Source organism: Aquarana catesbeiana, linkage group LG08 (genome assembly GCF_042186555.1).
Source record: "Aquarana catesbeiana isolate 2022-GZ linkage group LG08, ASM4218655v1, whole genome shotgun sequence".
In the NCBI taxonomy this organism is placed as follows: domain Eukaryota; kingdom Metazoa; phylum Chordata; class Amphibia; order Anura; family Ranidae; genus Aquarana; species Aquarana catesbeiana.
The window spans coordinates 270,619,527-270,632,475 of NC_133331.1; the positions used below are offsets into that span (position 1 = coordinate 270,619,527).

Below are 12,949 nucleotides of genomic sequence, written 5' to 3' on the forward strand. Positions count from 1 at the left end.
AATACACATAATGCCATGCAAAATAAATATTGAAAATGAATGGACTTGTACAGGAAAAAATGCTCACCTACAAACCGGAATTGCCCCCTGCAGTGATTCCTTTTCACCACTAGATGCCCTCAGTCTTTTGGGCTGAATGACAGCCAGTATCATTTAACCCACTTTCTGTGAACCCAGGGTGTCATGGATCTGCCCCCTGGGGCATGTCATCAACCTGAAGTCAGAGTACTAATGTACTGGATGGAGCTCACCTCTTGAGAATCCAAGGTTCACCACCCACCATCACCATTAAAGGAGAAAAGGAAGGACCTGCAGGGGCTCCAGAATTGTATTTTTTCCTTTTCAATCTTATCTTATTAAAGTTTTTCCAAATACATGAAACAGAAATTAAACTTATAGTAATCAGAACAGTACATTACATAAAAAAAAAAGAAAAAAAAAAAGGAGGGTGGGTATGAGGGTAGAAAGGGGCAGCAAGAGCAAAGAAGTAAAGATCTAGGGTCCGGATTCACCAACATTTCCTCTTTCTTTTCTTCAAGCTTTGTTTTAATATTACTTTGAGATCCTGTAACTTTCTTGCATTTTTATGGTGACAACACTCCATGAGCAGCCTTCTAATCAGGAGCGGTGTTGTCACCATAGGATGCCAGCTGCTTGTGGACCCTAAGCGGATGCCAGCACATACAGCTTGCTGTCCAAAGGGAGCACAAGCAATTATGGGACTCAGAGGAAGATGTGCACCAGTGCGTACCAAAGCAGGACTGCCTAAAGGGAACAAGGTGGGACAAGCGCGGCATGTTGCATATAATTACATAGTTAGTGTAGTTGAAAAATGACACAAGTCCATCTAGTTCAACCAATAAAAGCGAAAAAAGAAAAATTATACAATATTATACCCAAAGTTCATCCGGAGGAAGGCAAAAAAAAAAACCCAGCAAAGCACGACCCAATTTTCTCCAGCAAAAATCAATTCCTTCCTGATCCCCCGAGAGGCAATCAGATATTCCCTGGATCAAAATTACCTATAAATTTTACAGTGGATAAAATAATTATTTGATCCCCTGCAGATTTTGTACGTTTTCCCACTTACACAAAAATAAAGGGTCCAGAAAAAAAAACACATGATACAAATGTTATAGATTGAGTTGCAGTTCAGTGAGTAAAATAAGTATTTGATCCCCAAGCAAAACAAGACTTAGTACTTGGTGAAGATGTTTCTTGTAGTTGGTGACCAGGTTTGCACACATCTCAGGAGGGATTTTGTTCCACTCTTAACAGATCTTCTCTAAATCCCTAAGGTTTCTTGGTTGTCGCTTGGCAACTCAAAGTTTCAGCTCCTTCCATAAATTTTCGATAGGATTAAAGTCTGGAGACTGACTAGACCAATCCATGACCTTAATGTGCTTCTTCTTGAGACACTCCTTTGTTGCCTTGGCAGTATGTTTTGGGGCAGCGTCATGCTGGAAGACCCATCCACAACCCATCTTCAGTGTTCTGGCTGAGGGAAGAAGGTTCTCATCCAATATTTTACAATACATGGCCCTGTCCATTGGCTCCTCAATGCCAAAAAGTTGGACTGTACCTTTAGCAGGGAAACAGCCCCAAAGCATAATGTTTCTACCTCTGTGTTTGACTGTAGGGATGGTGCTCTTAGGGTTATAGTCAGCATTTTTCTTCCTCTCCAAACATGGCGAGTTGAGTTAATGCCAGAAAGCTCAATTTTGATCTTATCTGACCACAGCACTTTCTCCCAATCTTTCTCTGAATCATTTAGATGTTCAATGGCAAACTTCAGACAAGGCTGTACATGTGCCTTCTTGAGGAGGGGGACCTTGCGAGTGCTGCAGAATTGCAATCCATGGCGGCGTATTGTGTTACCAATGGTTTGGTTGGTGACTGTGGTCCCAACAGTCTTGAGATCATTCACAAGCTCCTCCCATGTAGTTCTGGGCTGATCCCTCACTTTTCTCATGATCATCCTCACCCCATGAGGTGAAATCTTGCATGGAGCTCCAGATCGAGGGTGATTGATGGTCATTTTGCATTTCTTCTATTTGCGAATAATCGCTCCAACAGCTGTCTCCTTCTCACCAAGCTTTTTGCTGATGGTCTTGTAGCCCATTCCAGCCTTGTGCAGGTCTACAATCTTCTCCCTGACGCCCTTTGACAGCTCTTTGGTCTTGCCCATGATGGTGGGTTTGAATGGAAGAAAGAGATTCTGTGGACAGGTGTCTTTTATACACATAACGAGCTGTCGTTAGGAGCACCTTCTTCCATTGACAGGACTAATCTGTGTACCACATGAGCACATACTGTAGACAGTCTGGGAGCCAGAATTATTGTTGGTTGGTACAGGATCAAATACTTATTTTACTCACTGAGGTGCAACTCAATTTATAACTATTGCATCATGTGTTTTTTTCTGGATTATTGGTTGATATTCTCTCGCTATCATTTAACCACTTGCGACAAAATCACCTACCTGTACGTCATTTTGCTCAAGTGGTTGTATCGGAGTCATGCCTGAAGCTGCAGTCATCACCCCAGTCCCATTTTTTAGAGCCAACAGTCGGCTTTCTTGTAATAACAACCAATGCGGCTAAGCAGCCACTCGGCTGTTATTACAAGCAGCATTCCTTGTGACAGTAATAAAAGGGATCAGAGAATTTTTTTCTAAAGGGACAGTGTAAAAATAAATAAAATAAAGCAAAATAAATAAGAAAAAAAAATAAAAGATGTTTAAAGCACCCCATCCCTCCATGTTTCAGCGCCCGCAAATATAAAGTGTTCAACCCACATATCGCTGCGATCGTTAGAGAGAGAGCACTTAGTCTCGCGTAAGACCTCCTCTGTAACTCTAAACAGGTAACCGTTAAAAATGTTTAAAGCGTCGCCTGTGACATGTTAGGTATCTATTTACTCGGCGTAACATCATCTTTCACATTATACCAAAAAAAAAAAAAAAAAATGGGCTAACTTTACTGTTTTTTTTTTTTAACTCATTGAAGTGTATTTTTTCCCAAAAAATTGCATTTGAAAGACCGCTGCCCAAATACAGTGTGACAAAAAATATTGCAAAGACCGCCATTTTATTCTCTAGGGTCTCTGCTAAAAAATTAGATAGATAGAGAGATAGAGAGAGAGAGAGAGAGAGAGAGAGAGAGAGAGAGAGAGAGAGAGAGAGAGAGAGAGAGAGAGAGAGAGAGAGAGAGAGATAGAGAGAGAGAGAGAGATAGAGAGAGAGATAGAGAGAGAGAGAGAGAGAGAGATAGAGAGATAGAGATAGAGATAGAGATAGAGATAGAGAGAGCTCTATATTATTTATATCTATATATATATATATATATAGATATAAAAATGTTTGGGGGTTTTCTTGCAAAAAATACTGATTTTAACTTGTAAGCAACAAGCGTCAGAAATAGGCCTGGTCCTAACGTGGTTAAAATGCACCTATGATAAAAATTATAGACCCTTCATTTCTTTGTAAGTGGGCAAACTTACAAAATCTGCAGAGGATCAAATAAGTATTTTCCCCACTGTATGCATGTGGACATCTTAAGCCAAAAAGTTACAAGAAAAGAAAACAAAAAACATTCCACAGCCTACTAGGCATATGGCATCATAGATGGAAGAACGTTTATGGCAAGGTTTAATTCTACTTTAATTTCAACTCACCAGGGCATTGTTTGAAATGTTATGATCATCCTGTGTGGAATCCTGAGGATAAAGAGGACTGGAGCATCTCCCTGGGATATTTCTGTTACTGGATCTATCTGTAGGAAACACACATAAAAAGTCACATGGATACTGTATATCATTTTCATATACAGTGAAACCTCGGATTGCGAGTTAACGATTAACGTTTGCGAGATTATGCAGTTAACGAGCGTTTTGCAATACGAGCAATTTTTTTTTAAAAATACTGACTCGGTTTGCGAGTGTTGTCTCGCAAAACGAGCAGTATTCAAGCCTCTGCGGTGTGCAGTACCGCATTTGGCCAGAGGTGCGGGGGCGCCGGTGACACTTGGAGCCGCTCAGAAATACTCTGTTCCTGAGTGTTCCCGAGCCTTTCTGAGGGTTTCCGAGTAGTCTTCGAGTATTTCCTAGTCTCTCCGGTGCCCCCCCCCCCACCTCTGTCCACATGCGGTATTGCATGCAATAGAAGTCAATGTGTAACAAATTATCTTCGTTTCCATTGACTTCTCTGGGGAAACTTGCTTTGATTTGCGAGTGCTTTGGATTACAAGCATTCTCCTGGAACGGATTATGCTTGCAATTCAAGGTTCCACTGTATGTCCATGTCATGTACCTTGAAGCCGACTTCCAGCCTTCCCTTCAGTTTTGCACAGGTGACGATCTCCCTCTCCTGTACTGAAATGGCTTACTCTGATTTTACTGCACACTGTAAACTTCTCACAATGGGTAGGATAGATCCACTTTAACTCCTTCCCACCTGGCCTATAGCAAAATGACAGGCGAGCGGGAGCTTCCCCATCCTAAATGGACGTCATACAAAATCCTGCGTGCTCCAGCGGCCGCGCTGTGGCTCAGATTGTTATACCAGGTCAGCCCTGGTACCATGTTATCGCTGTGATTGGTCACAGGGATCACATGATACCAGGGCTGGCCCGTACAACACATACACATCAGTTGTACTCAATGAATGGCTTTCATTCATAGCCATTGATTGTGTATTATTGTGATAATCTCTGTGATTGGTTACAGTGATCACATGGTAAAGACAGGGACAGTGCATATGTACCATGTGATAGCTGTGGCCAATCACAGCTATCACAATAGAACACACTGGCAACAAATATATGCCATTCATAAAAATGATTGCATATAACGGTGATTGTCAAAAAATATAAATGTTAAAAATAAAAAATGAAGTGGTGATTAATTACCACCAAAAGAAAGCTCTGTCTCAAAAAAATGAAAAATATTTCATTTGGTACAGTGTTGCATAGCTGAGTAATTGTCATTCAAAGTTTGACAGTGCTGAAATCTGAAAATTGGCCTGGGCAGGAAGGGGGCGAAAGTGTCTGGAATAAAAGTGGTAAAATTCCTGGCTCATGTACAGGCAACATCCAACATTTTCCGCTTACCTGCCCTCTGTGTGTTGACCCACACTAGGTGACAATTGCCAATAAAAAAGAGGAGGAGCTTTGAGGGTAGAATATCCATCTTAGTAAGCAGAACTGCACTGTGAGAAGAACTGGATGACTATGGGAAGGTCCATTGAATGGTCCTCTGAATGTTCTACAGGCTGATGAAGGAACAGAAGAGGAACCTGGAGCTCAGACAGTACACACTTACCTGTGCTCATCTCCAGGGGAATTCCCTCCCCTTGATAGTGCTCCTCATCCTTCAGATATATCTCATCTTCATCTGTATGTTCCTCTTTAATGGCAATCACATGGTTCTCCTAGATAAAGAATTAAGAACTAATAGGATCGGCACAGCTTCTCTGCAATGTAAACCAGCGTATCCCAGCCTTTTTTTAATCGTGGCACCCTTTAAATGTATGCAAAATCCTAAGGGACCCCAGTCTAAAAAATTTAAATGTTACTTATCAATGGGTGACCTGAGCCTGGGATGATGCACACAACTGCCTTGATGAAACTAACTTGGCATCAAAAGCCCCCTCACCACATCAAAGGTCTCTTCAGCACAGCAAACCCCTTGATCATATCAAAGGTCCCCCATCATGTCAGAGGTTCCCCATCACATCAGAGGTCCTTCCACCACGTCAGAGGTCCCCTCATCACATCAAAAGCTCCCCTTCACATCAGAGGTTCCCCATCACATTAGAGGTTACTCCATCACATCAGAACCCCCCCCAGCCCATCAGAAGCCCCCCTTCACATCAGAGGTCCTCCCTTCACATCAGAGGCCCCCATCAAATCAGAGGTCCTTCCACCACGTCAGAGATTCCCATATCACATTAGAGGTCCCCCATAGCATCATAGGTCCCCCCTTCACATAAAAAAAACCCCTTCACATCAAACTCCTCAATCATGTCAGTGCCCCCCCCCCCCAATCACATCAGAAACCCCCCTTTATGTCAGTGCCCCCCATCACATCAGAGGTACCCCCCTCATGTCAGGGGTAAGGATGAGCTCTAGCGTGTTCGCATGCTGCGCTAATCGCAAGCAGTGAGACATTTCCCGATGTGCGGCTGCAGAGATCGGGAAATGTCTCACTGCCAGTGATTAGCGCTGCGCCGTGCCGACTTCCTGGTGGGCTCGGCACATGCGCCATGCGAACACGCCGGAGCTCATCCTTAGTCAGGGGCCCTCTATACATAAGTACACTCATCACATCAGAGCCTCCCCATCATCATAGAGCCCCCCAGTCAAACAGCCCCCCCCCCATCACAGAGCTTTCGAAATCACATAGCCCCCCTTCACATCAGAGCCCTACCTTTTGACTGTAGCAGCTTGGCAGAGGTCAGAAGGTTTTTACTCTTGTTACACGCCTGTGCCTTTAAAGTTCCACCCTTAGGGAAAAACTGTGTTCTCGAGGTCAGAAGGTGAAGGAGGTCTGCAGGAGATGGGCTTTCCTCCTGACACTAGAGCATCATTGGTTGTTATGCCACTGGTGGCCGGCCTGCCAGCACCATGGTAATTCATGACTCCATACCAGTGAAAATGGGTCCCGCGCTCACAGCACCCCAGTTGAGAAACACTAATGTATGTCATCTGGAACATTTGATATCTATCAACCTACCACATGGTCTTCAAGGATCATTTGATGTTTCTGTGTAGGGTCCCGGGAATACAGAGGACGGGGACATCTCTCTGGTGGATTTCTGTTACTGGATCCATCTGTAGGAAACACACACACTGACTGAATACATTGTTTCTATGTCTTTATATCAGAGGATGTGTGTATCTAGGTGGATCCTCAATAACCTTCTTTCCTCTTACCTGGTGGTGTGGGGGGCAGCTGGTTCTCCATCATGATCTCCTTGGCGAATGTTTGGATTACCAAGATCAAGTCCTAATAAAAAAAAAAACAGAAATTACAAAAAGAAGAAGACGGCCCAGAACAGTTCTCATGTTGGATAAGTACCGGGGGCACTAGTCCTTACAGGGCAACCTATTTCCACCCGAAGACTCATTTCAGCTGGTGTGGGGCAAATCAGGCTGAAGACTGTTTTCAAATATGCCTAGATTGTCGAATTTTACGACCTAAGCTGATAAAAGTGTATTGCTACACCGGCCTGTCAATCCACTTCAAAGCCGAAACCCCTCTCCCAAAACACACTATGCAAGGAACTAAACCCTCCATTCCTTCGCAGCCAAAGAAGCCATTGTTTGATCTGCAGTTGCCATGGTGCCCACCGATGTGATCACTTATGACTTTGGCTATTGGATGGCTTGACAATACGGTTGGGAGGACAAGCAACTATGATGTTATCCTTCATGGCATGCCTTAAATGGAACGGTTTGGGGGAACAGTTGAATTGATGGGTTGGAGTAGAGAATGAAGTACAAATACTTACCTTATTCTTCACTCCAGAAGGTATCCCCCTTGCTGTCCTGACCGGAAGCCTCTTCCCTTCGGAGCTCCAGGTGGCGATCGCACCCTGATGCCATCATGTAGAATGCAGGCCCAACCCTAATTAAGATTTCTTGGTTTCCTATCGTATAAGCATTGGGCAACCTGTAATACGCATCTGGTATGAATGGGCCCTGAAGTAAGTCTTTGAGCTTCTTCCTCTACCCCTACCCTTAGTGAAGATTTAACCCTTGAGGGTGGGGGAGGGGGGCTCATAGGGTGGTTTTTAAAAACAAATCCGGTAGATGAGCTTTTCATTGAACTACAAATGTGAAGAAGATCACCTCAGTTCCAATCCTTGGACCTTAGAACTCTGCAAAAATACTGTTTGCAAACAAAGCTGCACGCCGGTGGCAGCCATATTTGTCAATTGCGCATTTGATGAAAACCATATGTTATGGGTGTGGCCTATCCTCCAGTTTCAGCAGCTGCAGATTTTGAAGGTCCACATAATGAGACACAGCGTGGATTAGCTAAATAAACATTGGCAGTTAGCGTTATGGGAAATTAGGGTATTGCTCCACACTGAAATACTACCACGTATCATTTTTACCTGGTGGCCCACACACCGTAAGCAGGCCAGACCCCAATGTGCAGAAATCCAGGCAGCCCCCCAGCTTGATACCACTCTCTGCCCTGCATCCTGGATCTTTGATCTGATACAAAAGCTCATATGATCCACCACACAACCAACAATTCAGTCCACAAAGGGTGCTGGCACCCCCTCTTCTCTCTTCCTCCATACAAAGAATATGTTAATACTGTTACCTGCTCCTCACTGTGCACACACTTTCCAGCCTCACAATCACAACAAAATTCTGACATTCTGACAACTGCTGGAACCACTTCCTGTCCTCAATTTTGGGCTACAACAAAATGGCCGCCCTATTTCTTTTATTTCATTCTTTAAATACGTTCAACAATGATGAAACAAACGTTTATCGTTTCTTAGAAGCTGGGAAAGGTGGCACAGAAAAAAATTATTCGTCCATATTGATTAATATTTATATGTATTGATGCAAGAACCAGATACTCAGAGTTCGGTCTACAACAAAATGGCCGCCGCCACAAACGCGGACAATGCTATTAAAAACGTTTTGTATAGATTCACGAATTTATTAGTTATTTTACATATGCTTAAAATGATCGATGAAAACTATTATAGAAAAACAGAATTTTTTAAAAAAGGCTACAAAAAAGTTAACAATCTGCAAGAAAATGGCCGCTGCTCTCCTGTCTATGGGGCCTCGGGTTTCTGTCATCGCATGATCGCGTCACCATGGCAATAGTGGAACGCATAGAAAGGAAGTGCTGAAGCCAGAGGGCGGAAGTGAAAGGTGTGTTCCTGGTGCTGGGAGAGAACAAGAGCTATGAATGGGAGACAGGGCTGAGGGGGTCCAAATTATGCTGGTAATAATAATATGATAATATTTATCCTATTATCATATTATTATTATAATGTTATACTAATAACACTGATAGGTGTGATTGCAATGAGTTTAAAGGTAACTAAAGTGTAATGTTCCAATTGACTATTGTTTTTAAAGCGGCATTCCGCCCACATATTTTTTTTTTGCCATCCGTTCTGCTTGTATGAATACTATAATGTCTAATGTCAATCATGTTTATAATATAATCATGGTTCGAGTACATCTTCTTTATAAATTACTTACTTTAGTTTTCGTCTTCCTAAATGCTTCCATCTTGATTGTGGGCATGTGAATCCCACTATTACCTTGCTCTGGGATAAGATGCTGCTGGCTACCCAGCATGCACCTCCCGATCTCACGCATGCGCATTCTACATTCTACAAATCTTACATAGTCCGAAGTCCTCATTGGAGAATTAGACATAAAAGTGCAGTGATCTTGTTGTAAATCTTCACAAAGATCCCCTCTATAGCCGCTCTACACATGTCACCGCAGCTGCCTGCTGTGTATACAAACAAACTGGTAATGGCAACAAAGACTTTTTTTCCCTTTTGAAAAGTGGCGCTTAGATCCGCCTTTCATCGCGTCATTTCCTGTTTGAAAATAACGCAATGCAATCCTGCGGCAATGCCCAATTACTCCTGGGAACGATGACACACATCTTCCAGGAACAGAGGCGCCGCAGGAAATGATGTACATCGCCGCGGCCCAGAAGAGGCAGATTACAAGGGACGCCCTAGCAACAAGCCACATACAGTAAGCCAAAAAAATCACTCTTATCTCTATTAATAAAACACAAACCTGACCGGAGAAGTGAGGAGGATTCTGGGAGGTCACATGACATCACTCTTATCTCTATTAATAAAACACAGACCTGACCAGAGAGGTGAGGAGGATTCTGGGAGGTCACATGACATCACTCTTATCTCTATTAATAAAACACAGACCTGACCGGAGAAGTGAGGAGGATTCTGGGAGGTCACATGACATCACTCTTATCTCTATTAATAAAACACAGACCTGACCGGAGAGGTGAGGAGGATTCTGGGAGGTCACATGACATCACTCATATCTCTATTAATAAAACACAGACCTGACCGGAGAAGTGAGGAGGATTCTGGGAGGTCACATGACATCACTCTTATCTCTATTAATAAAACACAGACCTGACCGGAGAGGTGAGGAGGATTCTGGGAGGTCACATGACATCAATCTTATCTCTATTAATAAAACACATCCCTGACCGGAGAGGTGAGGAGGATTCTGGGAGGTCACATAACATTACTCTTATCTCTATTAATAAAACACAAACCTGACCGGAGAGGTGAGGAGGATTCTGGGAGGTCACATGACATCACTCTTATCTCTATTTATAAAACACAGACCTGACCGGAGAAGTGAGGAGGATTCTGGGAGGTCACATGACATCACTCTTATCTCTATTAATAAAACACAGACCTGACCGGAGAGGTGAGGAGGATTCTGGGAGGTCACATGACATCACTCTTATCTCTATTAATAAAACACAGACCTGACCGGAGAGGTGAGGAGGATTCTGGGAGGTCACATGACATCACCCTTATCTCTATTAATAAAACACAGACCTGACCGGAGAGGTGAGGAGGATTCTGGGAGGTCACATGACATCACTCTTATCTCTATTAATAAAACACATCCCTGACCGGAGAGGTGAGGAGGATTCTGGGAGGTCACATGACATCACTCATATCTCTATTAATAAAACACAGACCTGACCGGAGAGGTGAGGAGGATTCTCAGAGGTCACATGACATCACTCTTATCTCTAGTAATAAAACACAGACCTGACTGGAGAGGTGAGGAGGATTCTGGGAGGTCACATGACATCACTCATATCTCTATTAATAAAACACAGACCTGACCGGAGAGGTGAGGAGGATTCTCAGAGGTCACATGACATCACTCTTATATCTATTAATAAAACACAGACCTGACCAGAGAGGTGAGGAGGATTCTGGGAGGTCACATGACATCACCCTTATCTCTATTAATAAAACACAGACCTGACCGGAGAGGTGAGGAGGATTCTGGGAGGTCACATGACATCACTCTTATCTCTATTAATAAAACACATCCCTGACCGGAGAGGTGAGGAGGATTCTGGGAGGTCACATGACATCACTCATATCTCTATTAATAAAACACAGACCTGACCGGAGAGGTGAGGAGGATTCTCAGAGGTCACATGACATCACTCTTATCTCTAGTAATAAAACACAGACCTGACTGGAGAGGTGAGGAGGATTCTGGGAGGTCACATGACATCAATCTTACCTCTATTAATAAAACCGGTGAGTTGAGGAGGATTCTGGGAGGTCACACACAGGATTTGCCAGCACAGAGCATATTATGTGAAGATAGCCCATGATTGAAGAGATTACAAATTGTTATAGGTGTATGAAAATGTTTTTTACTAGGATTATGGACCTGTGAAGAAGAGGCCACCATTTGACTTCATAGTACTTGTGTTGATATTCTAATGAATCTTTATGTATAAATCAGGAATATTTTTTTAGTATGTTTTATTACTCAAAGTGTCTTTTTTAGGAACACAAATAGATCAATATTAAAGTCGAAGTAAAGAAGGAAGCAGAAGATGTGATGGGTGATGATCCATGTAAGGAGAAGGAAGTTCCTCCAGGGGAACATCAGGAGATCCCTCAGGATGATCAGGTAAATGCAGCTGAGCGTCTTTCCTGATAAGAAGTAGTATTGGTCCATATCCCTTGCAGACACCGTGCCTTTATATTCTGCATTGTGTTTTTTTTTTATTAGAGTAATGGCTTGGTAGTTGTCAAAGTTGAAGCGAAAGAATATCCATGTGATGGGTGATGATCAGTGTAAAGAGGAGGAGATCCCTCCAGAGATCAGCAAAGGTGAGTAATCAACTCTAAATCCACAGAAGAGTCCCAGTGATATGGACACCCAAAGAAGGACCATACCTCCTGTAAACAGAATAGGAGAGAAGACTCTGGACTGGAGTTCCACATGACTAGGTAAGTAAAAGAGGGATTTATTTTTTTTTGTAATGCCAGCAGTTAGTTAGAGGAGGGTGTGGGCTTAGGGGGAGCCGAGAGATCAACTTCTAGCTTCATTTTTTTATTTCCTCCAGATGGGCGATACAAAGCAAAGCCAAGAGCCGTTATCCCTCCAGATGATACGATGGAAGGGCATGACAATGCAGCAGGTTCTTTAGTCGTAAACATCATTGCAACAGGACTTCACCCCACACTTTTCCAGTCCACCTCTTCCTGCTGCTCACAAGGGGCGTCCTCCCAACGTCCTCCAACCTCCCTCCCACCATACAACACCTGGAGTTTTTAAGAAATGCCAGTGTCTGGACTACGACAAATGGTTTTCCACAAGAACCAAAGTCCTCCCGCATCGGACAACCCATACCGGCGAGAAGCCACATTCGTGCACTGAGTGTGGGAAGAACTTCGCCTAGAAGTCCCACCTCGTGAGCCACCAGGTGGTTCCCACTGGTGAGAAGCCTTATTCCTGCCCCACCTGCGGAAAATGTTTCAGCCGCCAAGCTCACCTCGTCAACCACCAAAGGATTCATTTACTGACACCAATGATGGGCACTGTTCCCCCCACTGACACCAGTGATGGGGAATTATTCCCCCACTGACACCAAGTATGGGGCACCATTCCTCCCACTGACACCAGCAATGGGGCACTATTCCTTCCACTGACACCAGCGATGGGGCACTATTCCCCCACTGACACCAGTGATGGGGCACTATTCCCCCACTGACACCAGTAGTAGGGCACCATTCCTCCCACTGACACCAGCAATGGGGCACAATTCCTCCCACTGACACCAATGATGGGGCACATTCCTCCCACTGACACCAGCGATGGGTCACCATTCCTCCCACTGACACCAGCGATGGGGCACCATTCCTTCC

The 12,949-nt window shown here is 43.8% G+C and overlaps 1 protein-coding gene across 1 annotated transcript in view; it reads right to left on the reverse strand.

The window, feature by feature from the left end:
• LOC141106741 (uncharacterized) overlaps nt 1-12,949 on the reverse strand; it is a 172,748-nt gene that overhangs the window by 12,239 nt on the left and 147,560 nt on the right. Inside the window, exons 11-15 of the mRNA XM_073597669.1 lie at nt 8,335-8,415; nt 6,933-7,005; nt 6,733-6,830; nt 5,320-5,428; nt 3,676-3,773 (exon numbers count right to left, since the gene is read on the reverse strand). Of these exons, the coding sequence (XP_073453770.1) occupies nt 3,676-3,773; nt 5,320-5,428; nt 6,733-6,830; nt 6,933-7,005; nt 8,335-8,415 (459 nt within the window). The remainder of the gene's footprint in view (nt 1-3,675; nt 3,774-5,319; nt 5,429-6,732; nt 6,831-6,932; nt 7,006-8,334; nt 8,416-12,949) is intronic.